This window comes from Lissotriton helveticus, chromosome 10 (assembly GCF_964261635.1).
Source record: "Lissotriton helveticus chromosome 10, aLisHel1.1, whole genome shotgun sequence".
NCBI lineage: Eukaryota > Metazoa > Chordata > Amphibia > Caudata > Salamandridae > Lissotriton > Lissotriton helveticus.
Genome location: NC_136071.1, coordinates 100,295,506 through 100,317,816, shown reverse-complemented (window position 1 = coordinate 100,317,816; position 22,311 = coordinate 100,295,506). Strand labels below are relative to the sequence as shown.

The window sequence follows — 22,311 nt, the reverse complement described above, 5'->3', positions numbered from 1 at the left end:
ATGTATTTGCCTTGTTTTTGTACTAGTTCAACGTTTCTGAAAAACGGACATTTATGATTGATTGACGGGATAATACCTGGTTCAGAGATTATTACTTTCTCAGTTGTACAAAAAATCGAGAATATGATGTCCGCGTTGGCTTGCATTCCAGTCGAGGAGTATTTAAGCAGGAGAAAGCTAAAGTAATATCCTATTTGTCTTTAAAAACTCCAGAGTGTCGGCAGGTATGCACTGAGCTTGTTTCTAGTCCCAATCCCTGCTCCCTCTCAGCATCCCGCACCTATCCCATCATGCCTTGCGCCAGTCACTGGACCTGCATATCAAGAACAGGCTTTGGGGCCTACTGTCTGTCCCCTCTTAACGTGAACCGAGACTGCATGAGGGCTGAAGGTTGCAGTGACCTTGAGCCGCCGCTAACACCCTCCTGACGTCCGATTCCCGCTCACGCGGCACCCGGAGAAGAGATGATTATGTGAGGGCCTAATTCTCTGTTTAACGGCTTAGTTTGCGCCGAAAGCAGGCTGGTGTTTATTATCCGCTCACAGGCGGGCGCGCGGCGGGCGGGGCCGCAGATCACCGGGGGTGAGGGGGGCTGCTGTGATCTACAGCGTACGAGAGACGGAGAACAGAGAGGAGGGAGGAAGAGGGAGAGAGAGAAAGAGAGAGGAGGAGGAGGAAAGAGGGAGAGAGAGAGCAGGGAAGAGGGATAGGTGACAGAGTGGAGGAGGGAAGCGGGAGAGAGAGAAAGAGAGACAGAGAAAGAGAGAGAGAGAGAGGAGGGAAGAGAGGACAGAGAGAACGAGAGAGAGAGAGCAGGGAAGAGGGAGGGAGAGAGGAGGGAAGAGGGAGAGATAGAGAAAGAGAGAGCAGGGACGAGGGGTAAATGGCAGAAAGGAGCAGAGAAAGACAAAGAGAGACTGGCACAGGAGAGGACAGGGAAAGGTGAAACAAAGACAGATAACGATCAAAGAGAGAAAGAATGGCAGGGAGACTAAAGAGGGAGAGGTGAAAGAGGATACAGGGGTAAGTGATGAGAGAACACCAGTGCGAAAAAGAGGAAAAGAGACAGAGACAGGAGTTGCGGCAAATGAAACAAGGAGGGAGAAATAAAATGAATAATGCTAGTAATAGAGGGAGTTTTAATAAAGGGATGGAAAAATAACAAGAAAGAGGTAGAGAAGAAGAGTGTCAGATAGGAGAGAGATGGGAAGTAGTAAAAGCCTGCATAAAGATCAAATAGAGACGGATGAAATAGCAAGCATTGGCAATGCCAGTAGTTTGGCTTTAAAGGAATGTTGTATGGTAATGTGAAGCATTGTAAGTAGATAGCTTGGAAATGAATACGTATTTGTTTGGAAATAAAGAACTTTAGAATATTATTGATATAGGTTAAAAGGTCTTATCACAGTTCCACTGTCAAGCAAGACCTAAAATTCGATGTAGGTTAAGGACTGCTCTCCTCCTGTCTGTGCTGCTGCCAGAGAAAAACAACCATAATTTATCTAGTTATCTACGACACTTTAACAGCTTTACAATCTCATGTGTGCACCCCTGAAAGTTCAAGCTCGGGCAGTTGGATGAATACAAAAATTTATCACAGATGTGTGGAGGGAAAGCACTTTTTTTTTTAAAGAAACACACGTTTGCCCAATCAAAACAAGTACTCCTGGCTTCCAACATGGGGTGGAGCAAAAACCCCTCTCCTGGTGATTCTTAAATAATTCTCTTGTGCCAACTGTGCTTTCGAGCGAGACCATAAAAAGGGTGTGCAGGTTGGCAGATAAGAAAGAAAAAAGAAAGAGGCAGACCAAGAGATTGGAGTAGATTGATGGAAGAGGGGCACTGTGGGAGAGTGGTTACATAGAGGGAGAGGAAATGAAGAGGAAAGTAAACAGTAAAAGTGACATAAAGGTTTTGAACATAGAACGGAAGAAAGCGGTCAATTCAAGAGAAAGGGGGAAAGAGAGGCAGAAAGCAAACGAGAGTAGAGATTAGGCGAGGAAGAACGGCATGAAAATAAAGAATGAAAAAAGAGGGGATAACAGTGTGAATGAGGGAAAGGACATCTGAAGCAAGAGACTCAGAAAGAAGAAATAGAGTTATAAAATGAGTTCCCCATTTATGTAATTGGCTTTCCAGTATTCATTTGTACAATGTCCCACTACTTCATTCGGAATGTTGATTATGTACTACATCTTGATATTTTCATAAAGTTCAGTGCTTTTGCAAGGTAATCCCTTACCACTGTTTTTGCAGCCGCCACCGCAAAGAGCCTGAGTGGTGTATCTGGTATTTAACGCGGTACGTTGACCGCTGGTCTCTTCTGTCTCGGCAGGGCTATGGGTGGACATGGAAATCGCCTACAGCGGATCACTGCAAATGACACTCGAGACCAAGATGAACCTGTGCAAGTTAGGAAAGGAGGCGCTACAGGGCGTAACTGGCCAGGCGGATACCTGCAGAGAAGGGTAAGGCTTACCAAATATCTGTCTGATATCTGCCCTGGCTAGGACACAGGTGGGCTGATAAAAAGCAACAGAAAAGATCATTATGAGAGGATATTGAGTAAGTCTATATCTCAGAACGTGAAATCCTGATATCAAATGATTTGAGAGTCTGAATGTAACAGGCATGGTCTTTCCTCCAATCGATTACTTGAGGGTTACATAGATAAGACCTTGCTTATCCTTCAACACTACTACTGTCTTCTTTGCCTACGACCCCACAATCTACTAAAAACCCCTTTAGTATCTCCTCACTCTTAAATTTATGTCAAAGAACATTGCCAGCCAGTATGGAGCTCAGCTAATGCTGCCACTGCTTCTTGGGCCTTCTCCGGCAAAGTGTCAGAACATTTCTCAAGCAAACAGCTCGATAATGCAAAATTGCTGCCAATTAAATCCGCACTCATTACCTGATGGGTAGGATTTCAATTTAAAAGGGAGTTGGCATTGGAGAGGAATGGAGAAGGAATCCTGAATGTGGCTAAACTTTGACTCTACAGAACATGACTTTTAGACTTTCTTCCCCCTTTAGAGAGTTGGCCAAAATGTTTCCATATTTGTGTTTTGAAGATAAAATCTTCCAAAGACGTTTCTTGTCACACAGATGTCAAAATAAATCATTATCAGTCCATGCAAGGTACTCAAAACCAAACACCATCAGGATTGTCAACCACGCCTGTGAAAGTATCAACTTATTTCCTTCTTTAGGCATGACATTTGAGTCAACATTATTGGTTGCCACTATTGGCCTGTAGGAGAACTCGCCTGGCTATAGATAATGGCAGCATCTTTTCATTTGCTATTAATACAGCTAGAGTTCATCTTCCCTCAGTGATAAAATTGTATAAGGCCAAAGGTGTAGCTATCTCCTTTCATGCTGCTGGCTTTTGGGGTTATTGTCATGCACAGGGTCTTCTGCTAAAGAAAAACAAGAATACAACTCGCACGAAACCAGATCTGACCTGGAACAGAGCCAGGGCAAAGGTAGAGGGAACCAGTGCACACTGGATCTAGACCCCTTCAGAGCTGGGATAGAACCAGGGCAGAGCGCGAGAAGAATCGGCGTACAGCTGGATCTAAACCAGTTCAGTGTCAGGACAGAACCAGGGCAGGGGTAGATCAGAAGTGGTACACAGGTAGATCTGAATCAGTACAAAACCAGGATAGAACCAGGGCATGGTTAAGCAGACATGGTGCATAGCCAGATCTAAACCAGTTTAAAGCTGGAATAGAACCAGGGAAGTGACAAGCAGTCTTGGTGCATAGTCGGATCTAAACTATTTCAAAGCCAGAATAGAACCAGAGAAGTGATAAGCAGACTTGGTGCATAGCCCATCTAAACCAGTTCCGAACTGGAACAGAACCAGAGAAGTGTTAAGCAGAATAGGTGCATACCCGGATTTATACCAGTTCAGAGCCAGAATACAGCCAGGAAAGTGTTAAGCAGGATAGGTGCATACCCGGATTTAAACCAGTTCAGTGCCAGAATACAACCAGGGAAGTGTTAAGCGGAATTGGTGCATAGCTGGATCTAAACCAGTTCAGAGCCAGAATACAGCCAGGGAAGTGATTAGCAGACTTGGTGCATAGCAAGATCTAAACCAGTTCAGAGCCAGAATACAGCCAGGGAAGTGATTAGCAGACTTGGTGCATAGCAAGATCTAAACCAGTTCAGAGCCAGAATACAGCCAGGGAAGTGATTAGCAAGATCTAAACCAGTTCAGAGCCGGAATACAGCCAGGGAAGTGATTAGCAGACTTGGTGCATAGCAAGATCTAAACCAGTTCAGAGCCAGAATACAGCCAGGGAAGTGATTAGCAGACTTGGTGAATAGCCAGATCTAAACCAGTTCAGAGCCAGAATAAAGCCAGGGAAGTGATTAGCAGACTTGGTGCATAGCCAGATCTAAATCAGTTCAGAGCCAGAATGCAGCCAGGGAAGTGATTAGCAGACTTGGTGCATAGCCAGATCTAAACCAGTTCAGAGCCAGAATAAGCCAGGGAAATGATTAGCAGACTTGGTGCATAGCCAGATCTAAACCAGTTCAGAGCCAGAATGCAGCCAGGGAAGTGATTAGCAGACTTGGTGCATAGCCAGATCTAAACCAGTTCAGAGCCAGAATACAGCCAGAGAAGTGATTGGCAAGATCTAAACCAGTTCAGAGCCAGAATACAGCCAGGGAAGTGATTAGCAGACTTGGTGCATAGCAAGATCTAAACCAGTTCAGAGCCAGAATACAGCCAGAGAAGTGATTGGCAAGATCTAAACCAGTTCAGAGCCAGAATACAGCCAGGGAAGTGATTAGCAGACTTGGTGAATAGCCAGATCTAAACCAGTTCAGAGCCAGAATAAAGCCAGGGAAGTGATTAGCAGACTTGGTGCATAGCCAGATCTAAATCAGTTCAGAGCCAGAATGCAGCCAGGGAAGTGATTAGCAGACTTGGTGCATAGCCAGATCTAAACCAGTTCAGAGCCAGAATAAGCCAGGGAAATGATTAGCAGACTTGGTGCATAGCCAGATCTAAACCAGTTCAGAGCCAGAATGCAGCCAGGGAAGTGATTAGCAGACTTGGTGCATAGCCAGATCTAAACTAGTTTAGAGCCAGAATACAGCCAGGGAAGTGATTAGCAGACTTGGTGCATAGCAAGATCTAAACCAGTTCAGAGCCAGAATGCAGCCAGGGAAGTGATTAGCAGACTTGGTGCATATCAAGATCTAAACCAGTTCAGAGCCAGAATACAGCCAGGGAAGTGATAAGCAGAATTGATGCATAGCCAGATCTAAACCAGTTCAGCGCCAGAATACAGCCAGGGAAGTGATTAGCAGACTTGGTGCATATCAAGATCTAAACCAGTTCAGAGCCAGAATACAGCCAGGGAAGTGATAAGCAGAATTGATGCATAGCCAGATCTAAACCAGTTCAGAGCCAGAATAGAGCCAGGGAAGTGTTAAGCAGAATTGGTGCATAGCAAGATCTAAACCAGTTCAGAGCCAGAATACAGCCAGGGAGGTGATTAACAGACTTGGTGCATAGCCAGATCTAAACCAGTTCAGAGCCAGAATTCAGCCAGGGAAGTGATTAGCAGACTTGGTGCATAGCCAGATCTAAACCAGTTCAGAGCCAGAATACAGCCAGGGAAGTGATTAGCAGACTTGGTGCATAGCCAGATCTAAACCAGTTCAGAGCCAGAATGCAGCCAGGGAAGTGATTAGCAGACTTGGTGCATAGCCAGATCTAAACCAGTTCAGAGCCAGAATACAGCCAGGGAAGTGATTAGCAGACTTGGTGCATAGCCGGATCTAAACCAGTTCAGAGCCAGAATGCAGCCAGGGAAGTGATTACCAGACTTGGTGCATAGCCAGATCTAAACCAGTTCAGAGCCGGAATACAGCCAGGGAAGTGATTAGCAGACTTGGTGCATAGCAAGATCTAAACCAGTTCAGAGCCGGAATGCAGCCAGGGAAGTGATTAGCAGACTTGGTGCATAGCAAGATCTAAACCAGTTCAGAGCCGGAATGCAGCCAGGGAAGTGATTAGCAGACTTGGTGCATAGCAAGATCTAAACCAGTTCAGAGCCAGAATACAGCCAGGGAAGTGATTAGCAGACTTGGTGCATAGCCAGATCTAAACTAGTTCAGAGCCAGAATACAGCCAGGGAAGTGATTAGCAGACTTGGTGCATAGCCAGATCTAAACCAGTTCAGAGCCAGAATACAGCCAGGGAAGTGATTAGCAGACTTGGTGCATAGCCAGATCTAAACCAGTTCAGAGCCAGAATGCAGCCAGGGAAGTGATTAGCAGACTTGGTGCATAGCAAGATCTAAACCAGTTCAGAGCCAGAATGCAGCCAGGGAAGTGATTAGCAGACTTGGTGCATAGCAAGATCTAAACCAGTTCAGAGCCAGAATGCAGCCAGGGAAGTGATTAGCAGACTTGGTGCATATCAAGATCTAAACCAGTTCAGAGCCAGAATACAGCCAGGGAAGTGATAAGCAGAATTGATGCATAGCCAGATCTAAACCAGTTCAGAGCCAGAATAGAGCCAGGGAAGTGTTAAGCAGAATTGGTGCATAGCCCGATCTAAATAAGTAGAGAGCCAGGATAGAACCAGGGCAGAGTTAAGCGGACTTGGTGCATACTAAGAAGTAAACGAGGTCAGAGCTGGAATAGAACTGGGGAATTGTTCAGCAGTATTGGTGCACAGCTAGATCTAAACCAGTTTAGAGCCAGGATAGAACCAGAACTGAGTTAAAGCAAACTTGCTGCATACCCGGCTCTAAACCAGTTCAGAGCAGGGATAGAACCAGGAAAGTGTTAAGCAGAATTGGTGCATAGCCGGATCTAAACCAGTTCAGAGCCGGGATCGAACCAGCGCAGTGTTATGCAGAATTGGTGCATACTAAGATCTAAACCAGTTCAGAGCCGGAGTCGAACCAGCGCAGTGTTATGCAGAATTGGTGCATACTAAGATCTAAACCAGTTCAGGGTCGGAGTAGAACCAGCGCAGTGTTATGCAGAATAGGTGCATAGTTGGATCTGAACCAGTTTAGAGTCTGGATAGAACCAGGACACATTAAAGCAGTATCAGTGCCTAGCTGAAACAAAACTAGATCAGAATCAGATCAGATCGTGTTAGAAGAGCAGATGAAGAACAAAAGCAGAGCAGACAATGGAACATAACCGAGTGAGAACTGAAGGAACAATAGCCATGAGCGGTTCTGGTTTGTTCTCTCTCTGAGGTGAGGTCAGTCCTTTTGCTGCTCTGCTTGTGTCTGGCCTCCTGTGTTGTTTTTACCCAGCCCCTCTCACGGCCGCCAGCTGCTCTGCTCTAGAGGCCTGCGCATGCGCAGCTCCGGCCTGCTTTTCTCCTCCCAGCCTAGCCTGGAATCTGAAGGCTGGGCGGCACGTGCTCTCGCGCGGCGGTATTATTAGCAAACTTCTCTTGACATAATTAGAATCCTGGTGCTCGTCTTCCTTTTAATTAGGACATGCCCAGAGCACAGCTGTCTTCGATAATTATACCCTTTAACCCTCTACATGTCCGGATTAGGGGAATTAAAAAGACCATTAGCGCGTCGCAGTTGGAGGCTGTCGCTTGTACATATGTGTGCGGCGCTAAGGGGGCGGAGGGGGCTGGGGGCCGAGCACCAGAGCGTGTGTAGAGACAGTGAACCCAGTTATAGGGGAGAAACACCCTCATTGACCCCTCAAAGGTATAACTGGGAAATGTCCGCTCTGCTCGCATACAACATGGCGACTGCCTTGGCAATGCCATGGTTGACACCAGGATCGGATTGGTAAGGCGGGCCCTTGGGCAATGGCCGATGGACCGGTATCCAAGTTCCAGCTGTGGGCTGCTTTTTTTGGGCAGCCTGGGGGCTGATTTTGGCAGTGTCTGTGCTGTTCGGATTCCGCCAGCGGCCCAGTGGGGGCCTGAGTGACCTTTCTGGAGGCAGATGAGCGTCCATTACCTCCCTTTTATCAACGGGCGGAGGTATCACTCCCTTTCTCTCGCTGGGCCGGACCATTAAATTATGCATATTGAGCGGGGCAGCTGGGCAGGGGGCCTGAGCAGAAGTGGCCTCACTTGTTTTCAGGTGTGTTTCACCAGTGTGAACTAATCCGTTAATTTTTTTTAAATCTAAGTAAAGTTAATAAAACATGCCTCTGTCAGAGACCCCCCCTTTCTTTTTATAAAACTTCACCAAAGCAGTGTTTTGCCGAAAGGCAATATGCAAATGTGGGCAGGGCACAAGTCGTAAAAAAAGAAGTGGGTGGACGCCGTCACCGGAAGTGACGTCACAACAGGGAGTGACATCACGAAAGGTGCCGAGCTCCTCGTCCCAGAGAGGCCAAAGAGTGAAGTCCAGCTGTTTGGCAGGGGGGATGGTGTCCCCCTGGTAAAATAAGTGGGGGGACGCCGTCCACCCGCGTGGTACCCCGACTCGAGCCCTGAATGTGGGCCACTTTTTTAGCGCGCCCGGGCCGATTTTTAATCCCATTCCAACCCTGCTTGACACCATCAAATTCAAAACAGTGGGCTTCAAGGAGTAGAGCTTTGAAGGCTGGACAGAGAGCTAAGCGCACCCCATGAAATGTAGCTATCGCTATCATACTACAGCAAGTGAGGCCAACCCTGGGTCAGCTGCGGCCCATGCAGGTTAGAGCGGTGGGGCGGTGGGGCCGGGTGGAATTTCGAGGGGAAAATTTATTATTTATTTAATTTTCCCTCGTCATCATCCATTGAAATACCCCCACCCGGCCTACCGCCCCACGGCTCTTACCTGCACGGGCGTGGCTGCCTGGGGCGCATCCTCTAAATTCTGCTTTTTATAATCGGGCCAAGGAATTCATTTTGCAGGACAGCTGTCTAACGATGGTGTCTACAACTTTACTGGTTTTACAGACAGTTCTGAGGTAACACTCTTTAAATAATTAAGTTCTTCCCCACCCTGCCTAGCACACAGGAGCATTAATTTTCCTCGACAGCAAATCGCGTATGTGCCTATGGGAATGCACGAGGCACTCTGCTAATATTGTATTTAGGATTACAGGGGATGAGTGTCCCTCTCCATCCAGCCCTGACAGCAGCCCACTGTCCTCAAACTACCAGGGATTTGCGTGTGTCTCACGTAGCAGGTCACTATGGGACTTCGTATAATTACTGTGCTAAGTTGTTTATAATTGTACCTGTAAAGGATGTGTTGACCAGGGCGCATATATAAAGCCTTCAGCGGGGCTCTGAACACAACCTTTGTACTCCTTCTCCATTTTCTTAGCTCATTGCTAACCTCATGACCCCTGGACTTCATTACCCTACATGCCTTGGGTCATTTATATAATATAGTAGTAGCGCTCACATAGCACTTCGTACCACTGGCCAATAGGCGCATCTCAGTGGATGGCTGTAGGGCTTCTAAGTCTGTTGCCTGAGGTTGATTCAGTGAGCTTCTATAGAGTGGCCTAACCGGGAAGAGTTTTGGGGTCGTGCATAGGTGACCAGAACGGTGTTCCTACTGTGTCGTAGGAAGCGCATATCTTACTTTTTTGTCTTTAACATTATTTGTTTTCATTTTAAAATGTATTTTAATGTTTATGGTATTTTTTTCTAAATGTTTTTATGGATTCTTCAATATGTTATGTATAACTTGATTAAAAAGTGGTGTGCTTGATGTTGCATGTCTTCTGCTACAGGGTTCGGCTCCCCCGGGCTGCTCTCCTGGCAGACAGTGATGAGGAGTCATCCAGTGCTGGCTCCTCGGATGAGGAAGACGTCCCTCCTGTCGAGGCACCAGGGATTCTAGGAGACAGGGCCATATCTACTAATACAGAAGGGTAAGATATGTCACAGTAGCATAAGTCATGCAAATAATGCTGTTTGTGGATGTTGGTGGTATAGCTCTCACATAGAGGGATCTTGCTAGTACTACCAAACTAGGAAGGAGAAAGGTATTCCTGACAATATTTAAACTTTTTTATTATTTCTGCAGGATAGTGTACTGCATAGACACAAACAAGCATACACAAAATATGACTTAAATGTTCCCCTATTGGCTCCCTGGTTCCAATCTGGCTCATATAGGGTCTCCAGGATCCATAGTTTTGTACGAGGTGTGTAGGTTTCTGTCCCTTTCAAGATGAGGGACCATATTTACCCCTTTACAGACATCCAAGCTTCTACCCAGCACCATTTCAAGCTGGAGGTCATCGAAATCAAGCTGTGTCCTTGAGAGGTCTACAATAATCCTTCTCATTTATATTGAATGAAACGTATGAACACCCACCAATCAAAATGGTTTATGACATTGAGTCTATTTCTTCAAAAAGACAAACATAACATATGTCTAGTACATTTTTTAACAGAAAGGTGTTGAGAAAGAATGGTGATACAGGGCACTGCACATATAGGTGATAGAGGGAATAGGAGAATATATCATATACCCCTTGTCCTGACGAAGATCCGGCTACCGAAAGTAATGCATGCAGGTCGAAACGTCGACTCAGATATGATATGACGCCTGTTCTGTGTACAACTGTTTAGGTAAAACCTTAATATGTTTGTTTACTTTTCGGAGTGTATAAAGGTCCATAGAGGCTGATTGAGGTCTGGTTCCTTGATTGTTAATCAAATACTTTTTGAGAGTCTGGTATCAATGACCTGATGTAAATCCCTGTCCAAGGACACCTTCGAGATTCATCACTTAACTCACTTTACTTTGTAGTGTGTGAGCGTGTGCTCTTTGTCAAGTGGCTGTCTGTCTACTCAACTAAATGGTCTTGGCGGATGCTCCATGCTAATAATTTTCACGCTTTGCTCGTTCCCTTCCCAGTTACGCAGCCGGTAACAGCACCAGTCGAAAGATCCTGCGATTTGTCGATAAGATCGCCAAATCCAAGTACTTCCAGAAGGCCACAGAGAATGAGTATATTAAGAAAAAGATTGAGGAGATGTCCAACACACCACTTCTCCTAACCGTGGAGGTCCTGGAGCTGGAGGGGACACTGGCAGTCAACATTCCACCACCCCCCACTGACCGGCTATGGTAAGGACAGCAAAGCCACGCCCACTTCCAGGGCTATTATAGTGGTCCAGGGCAGAAGGGCATTATTTACACAGCCCTGGGCTTTCCTTTTACACATCAGTGCATTCTTGGACTGGGCAATTTTCATTGTTTCAATTTCAGCCACTAAACTAGAGCACCTGATTTCTTCCCGGCGTGGAGCTCAATGACGACCCTTGCTACCACTATCTGGGCTTGTTTGTGATTCTTGTAAGCTTGTACTAAGTAATATGTAATAACTTTCACAACATGAGAGAGTAATCAAAATTTTGTTATATTTTGCTCCTTTGCGCTAAACGATGCTATGCCATTTCACACCATGTTATTTGCATTTTACTTGCCACTTGCCACTTAAGGGTAACCACCTAAGGTCCTCCCACAGCAACATGCAAATCAAATAACTAGAGGCAAGATATACAAAGAATGGCGCTGGTAAACGTCGCCCCAAATTTTTACTTTTTCCAAATCCATTCTGGTTTTTTTTTAAACCGACCTATGTACTAATAGGTCGGTTCTCCAAAACCCGATGCGCAATCGGTCGCAATTCGACCTACATCATGTGTATTTATGAGGTAGGTCGAATTGCAACTCACTACGAATGATGCTGAGGCCAGCAGCCCATCATGTCTGTGATTGGTTCTAAATAACGCAATTTCTTTTTAAATGCAAACCATTTTCTTTAAAGGAATATAGGATATCTTTAAAAAAACATACCCCTAGATGGAATGTCTTCAGGTGTAACTACATTATTTTGAGTTGTTTGCAGTATTTCACGTTTTGTGTTATAAATGTGAGCCGCAGGCAAATGACCTCAACATGAAAATGCTTAAATACCAAGTGTAAATTGAAACAGTTCTCTCATGTTGACTAAGCTAAACAAATCAACCCAGATGATTAACAATATAGCAGTATAAAGGAGGTGGGATATGGGAAACATCCTAAACCACGATTCTTGAGCAATGACTCACCTAAACAACGAGGACAGAACAACGAAGACTGCTCAACATCGAAAGCCAGAACCACGACGTCCGGAACCACGACTTGGCCACGTCACTTCTCTCCGCTGTCAACACAACTGTTAACTCAACACTGCCCAATAACAAAATAACTCCCACGATAGGTTAAGAAAAAAAAATAATTAGCATCGTTTCGTCTGCTCCCTGACTGGCGTCATAGGTAGGTCATTTCTTAAAAAGAATATTTTAATTAATACTTAAAATTATTATTAAAAGTATAATCTAAAAAAACGTTGCTTTAAAATTGTATTAAATATGACGAATAAACAATATCAAATCAAGCAAAACACTATAAAGGGATTTTTGGGGGGTGTGGGGGGACTTCCCCCCACAAAAAAGACTAAATAAAAGAAATTTGTTGTAAAGGAAGTCGTACTAAAACAAGTAGTTGTAACGAATAGATCGTTGTAAAAACGTTCGTGGTAAAGGAGGTCGTGGTTCAGGCAATCGTGCTTCAGGCAGTAGTTATTGAGTCATACAACCGTGAGATATATGTGGACAGAAATGTAGTTCCTAGAAAGACATACAAATGGGAAGGTGTATGTAGCTAGATCAGGACCTCTAATTTTAGGCTGGACACATCAATTTGATCTGCATATTATACTGAACTGAGTGTTATGCACTGCATTTACCACAATGCATCAGGGTGAATTGTCTCCTGATATGCTAGGCAGTGTGCTCACTCACCCTTTTGTGGGGGGCTCCTTGACGGGATGTTGGGCTGACGACCTCGGGGATGCACCTGGGAGGGATACAGAAACCTGAGAAGACTGAGAGCAGCATTGCCAGCACCCCAAAATCTTACTTGTTGCTCTATAGTGAAAAAGGTCAAATATTCTGAAACACAGTATACATAGCACTGGCTGCACCAACAATGGTGAAAACTAAAGACTTTCAATGAACGCAAATGTTATCATACACTGCATTTCCCACAATGCATCTGGGCAAATTGTGTGCTGGTGTAAAAGGCAGTGTGCTCCCTTCCCCTTTTGTGATTGGGCCTCTATAATTATGATGTTAAAGGTGCCATCCAGTAAAAAGAAAATCAGTTTTTTTACCCAGTCCGGCACCATGAACAATCACCACCAATAGGCATTCTAGAATGTTGCGTTCTTTGATGATGTCAGCTGGGGTTTTAAGACATATTGTGACAACATTTACGCAATGGCCCCTTAAATTTGTAAAATTTTTAACTCAGTCCTCTTCATGTTGGACCAGTGAAGTTGCCCATTTTAAAATCCCTTTTCAGTGCATTGTGGGACTTCTAGTCCTACATTTTCTTTGACAAGAATGAGGCTATGTTTAACGTAGTGCAGGAGCAGACATCCCATGTTTGGATAAAGCGACCCCTGTAATGACCCATGGTATGGTTTTGCATGTGTAGGTGCTCCATCCATGTTGTGATAAGTTTACAATCTCTGCTGCACCCAACAGATCTGAGCCTCTTCCTTCTTCTCCAAGGTACAGTTTCAGGATCCCCCCACGGCTGGACCTGAGGGTACGCCCGAAGCTTGGAGAGCGCGAAGTCACCTTCATCCACGTCGTGGAATGGATTGAGAAGAAGCTGCAGCAAGAGTTTCAGGTACCTCGGTCCGCACCATTCTGTGATAGGGGAGACCATGGCTAAGGTCTAGGTTATAAGGCAGCTAGCATGCACATTGCCCATCTATTTATGAACCACTGGTTTTCCTGTCCATTCAGTGAGGATTGACTACAAGTAGCAGCTGGAGAAGCACTGAGGGGATTTATCCGAAGAATGAGTCGGAGCTAAGATGGTGGTCATGGGTACCCTGGAGAGGGGTCTACAGCCATCAGTTGAGCCTTACAGCTTGATTTATAGATAGATGGTAAGAACAATATTCCAGTAGGAGGTTGTTGAGACTCTTCCTTCAGATTCACCTCTTAGTGCAAATATTAGTGGATTTCCCATTATCTTGCACCTCAATAAAAATGTAAATGTAAATCCGTATTTGTAAAGCACAAACTACTCACCCTTGTGGGTATCAAGGCGCTGGGGGCCATGGTGGAAATTAAGTTAGCTATTGCCCAGAGTCACATGGTGCTGAGCTGAGCTGCCACCAGTGATCGAACTGTGAACCCTATGCTCCGAAGTCAGCTGCCCTGGCCGCTGCACCACACCTCTCCTCTGGTCCCTGTGTCTGATAGCTTTCCTTGCAGAGTGACGGGGAGGCTGGAGTGATAGTCCCAGATTCCTTCTACCTGTTTTGTAGCATTTCTTGGAGGATCAGACTGTAGGAGGAACTGTATTCCCTCTATCTACTAGCAATGACAGGAAGAGACTTTAAGACACAGTTACCGTAAGATCGCAAGTTAGAACTTTATAAAACACCTAAATAAATAAATACCTGTTTATTAAGCCCTTGATGGGCACCATATCTGGCCGTATGATACCTGCATTTTTCCCGTAGCTTATCTGGAAGTAAGCGGTAGTGGGATAATTTGATTTCATGTCTGTGTATGTATATTTAAAATGGATTGGTGTAGCATACTGAGTTTTATGAGTGAGGTGGATGAACTGAATTCCATGTTACTGGACAGTAGCATATATAGTAGTTAGCGGTTGGTGAACGACCAGGATTACTGGAAAGATTTGCAAGTTCTTTTAAACAATAAGGTGTTTGTGTGAAAGTGTTCCTTGAAGTCATATATTTGGAGCCTTATTTACAAGCACATTGCCCCGCGGTGCTTCACTTATTTTGATGCACCTGTGGCACAGTGGGCTTGGCCATATTTACAAGGGATGTATGACGTATTCATGCATGCTTTTACAACGCATGCCTTTACAACATGTGTAAATACAACGAACACATCGTTACCACACGTTCCTTTACATAGCAATCGTTACAACGACTTGCCGTAGAGAAGCGCTGGAGTTTGGAATAGTATATTTTACTATTCCAACTCCAGTCTGTGCAACAGTAGGGAAGGTGTTGGATTTAAAATCCAACAAGGCGTTCCCTAAAGCAAGTCATTGTAACGACTTGCGTGGTAATGGAACGTGTCGTAATGGCGCGTTCATTGTAGTGCCTGCGTTGTAATGTCACTGCGTAGTTCTGTATGCATTGTAAATGCTGTTTCTCATTTACAAGGCCATGTAAAGTCAACCTGCATGACTTTTCATAGCCTTGTAAATATGGGCCCTTTTCACGCATTACTCTGCGTGAAAGGGGCGTTCATTGGGTGTTGCTGTGGGTGTTCCCACACAGCATCCATGAAACCTGACACATTCCCAGATTCACAATGTATTGTAAAGCTGGGAATGCATAGAAAGAGGAAAATGAGGAAATGAGGAAAGAGTACGCATAGAAAGTGGAAAATGCCATCAATGATTGTTGTTGTGCAGCAAGGTGTCCCTTCCTGCACAAAAACAATCATCCCCTCAATGCAGGCACCCTTGCAAAATGACGCAAGGGTGCCTGCGCTGGCGCATGGCAGCCAATTGTGCGCCAGTGCAGAGGAATGCACACGGATGATTTGTTTTGTTTTTAATAAGACGCATGCATGTGCTTTAAAAATGACGCAGCTCGGTGCAGCAAAATGGCTTGTGGCGCTGCACTGCGTCATTTTCTTGTAAATGAGGCCCATGTTGTCGTGGGTTTCTCTCGGTCTGCGTGGTATCATGTGCCAAAGTCACTGGTCGGTTGCATCTACGTCTACCTCCATGACTAATCAAAGCTTTAGGTTGGTTTGGTTTTGGAGCGTAAAGGTTTATATGCTGGTATCATGCATGTGAGTCACACCTCAGTTGTGTCCAGGAGTCTCTGTGGTTAGATAGTCTAATTTCTGGTGATTGCACACCAGCAGAGTTTTGGTGCCATCATACGTGGAATGCAAAGGTTTCTGGGGCCACATGTGTATGGTATGATGCTTTGAAGGTACAGTATTCGTGGGTCATCTGAGTCACAGGTTGGCAATGTGCATTGTATTGTACTAGGGGAAATTCAGATTGGCGGTGGTAGCGGATCATCTTCATATGTATAATATTAGGTTTGGAGTCCAGATGAATGCTTGGTTCCATTCCAGGGAGCCATGGGGGCCTTCGAGTATTGGTATGAATGGTGTCTGACTTGGGGAACACAGGTTAGATGGTGTGGGTATTGTCATCTCTACACACTTACACTAATACCTGAGTGTTACAGGCTAGTTAGATATTGGGAGTTTCTGCCATTGACGTCACACTTCACGCCACAGGTGGGCGGGATATGGAAAGTGGGACAGGGTGGCCTCATACCTCTTAGTGATAGGTTTGTGGGAGTCATGGAGACCTCATAGTCACTTAGTCACTGTGAATGTATGATCTCAGTGTTACCAAGTCTCTGTACATGAATGATCTCAGAGTCATGGGTTCACTGTGAATGTATGATCTGTACATGTATGATGTCAGAGTCATGTAGTTGCTGTATATATATATCATCTCAGAGTCACAGTGATTGTATGATCTCAGAGTCATGGTAAATGTATGATCTCAGAGTCACAGTGATTGTATGATCTCAGAGTCACGGTGATTGTATGATCTCAGAGGGTTGTATGTCAGCACAACGCGGGCTATTACCACGCGTGCCATTACAACGCTGTTTTTACAACGCAAGTCGTTACAACGACTTGCGCTGTAAGCGCTGGATAGTGGAATAGTTTAATTTTCTATTCCAACTCCAGCCCACGTTACAGTAGGGAAGGTGTTGGAATAGAAAATTAAACTATTCCTTGTCCAACAGCGCCCTCCAGCGCAAGTCGTTGAAACGACTTGCGTTGTAAAAGCAGCGCTTGGTAATGCCGCGTTGTAAAGGCTGTTCCCCTCTCAGAGTCATGGTAAATGTATGATCTCAGAGTCACGGTGATTGTATGATCTCAGAGTCACGTAGTCGCTGTGATTGTATGATCTGAGTCATGGTAAATGTATGATCTCAGAGTCACGGTGATTGTATGATCTCAGAGTCACGGTGATTGTATGATCTCAGAGTCATGGTAAATGTATGATCTCAGAGTCGCGGTGATTGTATGATCTGAGTCATGGTAAATGTATGATCTCAGAGTCACGTGATTGTATGATCTCAGAGTCACGGTGATTGTATGATCTCAGAGTCATGGTAAATGTATGATCTCAGAGTCGCGGTGATTGTATGATCTCAGAGTCATGGTAAATGTATGATCTCAGAGTCACGGTGATTGTATGATCTCAGAGTCACGTAGTCGCTGTGATTGCATGATCTCAGAGTCAGTGAGCCATTGGGTAATGGAGGTCTTGTGGTGTCAATATCTCAATGATATCCCACATAGGAAACACTGAGGGCCCGATTCACAGAACTAACTTAAGACAAAATCCTAAACTTTCTACCATTTACTCATTTTGGTATTCACAGAAGGCACTTACTCATCAATAAGTAAGTGCCTTCTGTGAATACCAAAATGAGTAAGTGCCTTCTGTGAATACCAAAATGGTAGTAAGTTTAGGATTTTGTCTTAAGTTAGTTCTGTGAATCGGGCCCTGAGTGTTTGGTGCTCTGCATATGTACAGCCATGCCTGTGAGTCGCAGCCCACTCGGGCATAGCAGTCAGGGTGTATCTATGATCGCTCTGTAGAATATTTGGTCAGTGGCGGCTCTGCCAGTGTATTCGAAGTTGACAATCCTGACGTTTATATGGCATCATGGCTGTGCCAGGTCTGTATGAGTGGGAGCATTCTTGGGAGTGAGTCACAAGTCAGGCGATTGTATCTTTTCCATGTCTCTTTGGTGTCCTGCAGAGCAGTTGATGGTTTAGTGGGGTCTCGATGTGTCTTTGTTGCTTTGGGCTCCTATTTAGGCATTTTCGCTTTAGAGAGTTCTTGACGTGTCTCTATTACTTGAGTATCCTATATAGGAGTTTTTGGGGTAATGCCGTTGTAATGTTTCTCTATTGCTTTGGTGTCCTTTGTATGAGTTTCAGGTTTATTGGGGTCATGGTGGAATCTTGCCTTGGAGTACTGACTCTATAATATCATGTTACACAAATATAATGGCCAAAATATCGACAAGGTGAGTATGTACAGGATGGTGTTAACTTAAGTCCTAATCTATGTACTTTGACGAAGTATAGCTTCAAGGAAAGTAGATGTGGAGTTAATAGTGGTAAATCTGTACTTACCTATATGCATTTACCTCCTCCATATTTTTGTCATTGGTTGTCCATTACATATTGATCGTCCCACATTTCAACATACAACCGCATTTCAACAGACAACTGCATAGAAGTTACAGGTTTAATGGTGTCTTGATGTTTTTTCATCTTTAAGGCATCAGTTTTGGGAGGAGAGGGTTGGGGTACTGGGGTCACCTTGAAAGGTAATATTCCAGGGGTCACATGTCTGCCACCTGCTGGTCACCAAGCATCTGTACGTGGGAGTGGCAGGTTGATGTGTTCAGAGTGTGCCCAAGTGACCAAGGGCAGGGGTGTGCAGGGGGAGGGCTCTGCAATCAGCATCTTACAGTCACTGGCAGGTGTCAGTCTGTTGAGGTTATGAACCCATACTTCTGGTTATAAATATCTGTCCTGTCGTTTAAATCTACAGAAGGTGCTGGTGATGCCAAACATGGATGATCTTTACCTTCCCATCATGCACTCCGGCTTGGACCCCCAGACATCACAAGCTACAGCAGGACCCTCCGGAAGCAATGACGGTGACTGTGAGAAGAAGCCCTGAAGGCCCCCTGCTGTCCCCTGTCTCTGAGAGGGCGGGGCCTGTCCAGGTGTCAGGGTCTCTGAGAGGGTTCAGACGTCGGAAGTGACGGACGTGCCGCCTGGAACGGGGCAACAGATGCATAAACTCTTAAATTATTGCTCACGTGCAAAGAACTGGAGTGGGATTGGCTACACCATTCAAACGTTTATCCCTGGGCAAAGCCAGGAGGTTCCACGCGTTTTTATAATCCAAACCCTTTTCACGCAACCTGTCAACCAAATGTCGAGTAAAAGATTTGGAAAAATACCCACTGTAACGTGTAGTAGAAAAGAACTTGATAATCTATACATTGCAGAGGTTTTTCTGAGTACTCCCTTGGCCTGAGAATTAAGGTCCGATAGAAAACTATGTTTATTCAAATTTACATCAACGAATTCAAGTCTTTTTGCTTCTTGGATACCAGGCCTAATAGTTATAATAGTTACACTCATTTTTTTTAACCCTTTCAGCAATCTATCACTGACATTGTTTGGGAGTGCATTACCCTTCCAGTGCCAAAGATGGGAACGGACTATTTGTGTTTTATAAATTAAACATTTCTCTTCTGTAAACTCAATAGTATTTGAAATGTCAATAAACCGGTTTTCATTACTTGTACAATGCTGCCACCGTCTGGCACTTAAATGTATTGTTTAACGCACATTTTTAATTTGTGATTAAACGCGCATTTTTAAATTGTGATTTTTTTCCTCCTACATTTTTTTTAATTTAAATTCTGAAAAAGTCGAGTGAAGAAAAACTTCAAATAAAAAGTACAAAACATATTGAACATGTTAAAATAGGGAAAGTCCTTTCACGTGTTCACGTTATGCCATGAAAAGTAAGCAAAGTTGTGCAGCATGTAATTTGCATTGCTATTGCGGGCAGGCTGAAATGGTAATATGTTATGTTAACATAATGTAACTGAATGTAACTGAAATGGTATTTTGTTATGTTTACTTAATATAACATTACTACGCTACATTAAGTTAAGTGTTATCTTCTCCCTGTCTTTCTCTACATCTATAGCAAAGAGACCTCCTTCCCTAGTGCACTCACCCAAACCGTCACCATATCTTGAGCATCTCGTCCTCTCAGAAACCTAAATAGCATAACCTAATCTTGCTATGTTAAGTACTGAGTTGGAACCACAACATAGACCTTACTGCACCCAACAAAATCATTCCTGCCAACACAGATCACCGTACTCATTCCGTCACAACTCTTGTTTGCACTCTCTTCCAAACCATTCTCTTGTGGATGATAACGTTAGCAAGTCCTTTCTTGAACTCCCAATTTAGATAAACGCTCTTGCATGTCCCTTAAGATAAACTTCACACTTTTAGCTGAAACGAATTTACTACAGCTTTCTACTCTCGAAAATTCACCCACTAGAAAGAGATTCAAAAAGTAGATTCCTAGCCTTTCTTAAGATTTGTCTGCAATATCAGTGACAACCATGGACTGTACTCTGCACTTCAAATTTGTATGTAACTATCCTTGCACTACACAACCACCAACCTTCTGGTCGACATTTCAGTCCACCCAGTTCCCCATTCTCAATGTTTTTGTTGTGTTTCTTGCCATCATGTCCCTGGTGAACAAAATCCAGTAATCTCCCAATAATCACGTATGGCAGCACCATTCTAATCCTCTCAGCAGCAAGTCACCCTCAACTGAAAGTTCCACTCCCACTTTCCTGAAAGTCTGGGGCAAGACAAATTAAAAAATGACTCTCCATTGGCCATCCTTTATTCATATACTTCATGATATGCCTCCTCTATGGATCCTTCGCCAAAGGTCTTCTCTTCTCCACTCCTGTGGAAAGATGCAGCTCTTCCCCTGCTACACCACACTTGCCACTAAGCACTCACTAGTTTCTGTACCTTCGTTGTCCAGCACTTCATCCTCACATACCGGCAGCCTGGGCAAGGAATCTGCTGACCCATTCGTTGCACCCGGATCGTATTTCACATCAAGGTGATACTTCAACAACTTGACCCCAATCTAGCTCGCTTTGTGGTAGCTTTCTTTTTTGCAACAGAATTTTATCCGTTTCAACCTGAGAAGGCGAGTTTGAATACATCAATATTCCAGACCACTGCATCCCAGGCTGGATTATAAGCAATTTGTCAGTCACAATTAGATCTAGACCTGGTCCAGCCACATAATCTCCATGATATCCACCTCTCTCTTACAGTAAAAAAAGAGCCCCCTCATATCCCCAATACCCTTCTGAAATGAAGCCGGGCCGCTAAACTACAAATTTGCACTCCAGCCACGAAGTCCTGCCTTGAAGAAAGTCAAGTGTTCAACACTTCCAACTATTGTTGTGCCTATGCCAGGCAGGGCACCCCCCAGTCTCATTGCCCTTCTCCCAGTAAGTGCTCCTCAAACTCCGCCTTCTTCCAAAGTGGTCACATTCCATGGGTAGCCCGCTGGTGAGGCCGGGTCCGGCTCGTTCTTACAGTCAACCAAGCTCTCCCACACACGCACCACATCAGTGGAGCAGCGCCCTCTCTTCGCCTCTCTGAGCCAAACACTACTTTCAAAACCAGCTCATTTAACAAGCTGCTCAGACCATTCAGCCACACCAGGACCTCAACTGGGTTTCCAATGCATCCTAATTTCCCTTTTAGCAAGAACCATAGACAAATATATGAATCTATTCATGGACTTACGTTTGGCCGGGCGTGGAAACCACCCCAGTAAATGTGAATTCGGGGAGCAAGGAATTGAGCAATGAGTAATGTCATTGACGCATTCTGTCACCGCTTCCCAAATTCCGAAAAGGGAAGGTCAGGCTCATACCATATGATACATCTCAGCACCAACCTCGCCACATCTAGGGCATGCCGCCCTGGCAGTCTGGTAGAATTTGGTTATTTTGCCAGACAATAAGATGAGCCCTATGGAGGAAATAAAAGTTCATTAATTTGAACTTGGCACATGTTCCAGATTTTTTTGTAAAAGTGGGGAACATAAATTATGTTCCACTCTGTCGCACAGCGTGTAGGGATGAAACATCCTGTTTCACATTTCCACATTTACATGAATCCATTTTTAATCAAAGTTCATCCACATATTTGTCATATGTGGATGAACTTTGATTAAAAATGGATTAATGTATACGTGGAAATTTGAAACAGGATGTTTCATCCCCACTCACTGTGCGACTGGGAGTGGAGCATAATTTATGTTCCCCACTTTTACATTGAATTGCTAGTGTCAAATAGGGCAAGTCACTGCCCATTTCAAGCACGCACCCCTATTGATGAACGTTTAAACGCAGGATTAAAGTGAAAAAAGCGGTGTGCACACCACCTCTTTCATGCCAACATTTTTGGGGACATGTTCCAGAATTTTCGACGAGTCTGCCTCTGGGATCGGGGTTCCCAAACCCTCCTCCCACTTCTCCCCAAGTTCCATTAGGTGTGTGACAATATCTGCTCTGAGAGCCTGCTAGAAGCACATAACCGCCCTGTGACTCCCAGTGGATGTGTAAATAAGA

The 22,311-nt window shown here is 44.6% G+C and overlaps 1 protein-coding gene across 2 annotated transcripts in view; it reads left to right on the top strand.

Annotated features, from left to right (window-relative positions):
- Window positions 1-19,502, top strand: part of LOC144785070 (testis-expressed protein 2-like) — a 162,759-nt gene extending 143,257 nt beyond the window's left edge. For both annotated transcript variants that reach the window (XM_078664181.1, XM_078664182.1), the window contains exons 8-12: window positions 2,336-2,468; window positions 9,700-9,840; window positions 10,836-11,048; window positions 13,544-13,664; window positions 18,651-19,502. In XM_078664181.1, the coding sequence (XP_078520307.1) occupies window positions 2,336-2,468; window positions 9,700-9,840; window positions 10,836-11,048; window positions 13,544-13,664; window positions 18,651-18,782 (740 nt within the window). In that variant the 3' untranslated portion in view covers window positions 18,783-19,502. The remainder of the gene's footprint in view (window positions 1-2,335; window positions 2,469-9,699; window positions 9,841-10,835; window positions 11,049-13,543; window positions 13,665-18,650) is intronic.
- The last annotated feature ends 2,809 nt before the right edge of the window (window positions 19,503-22,311 follow it).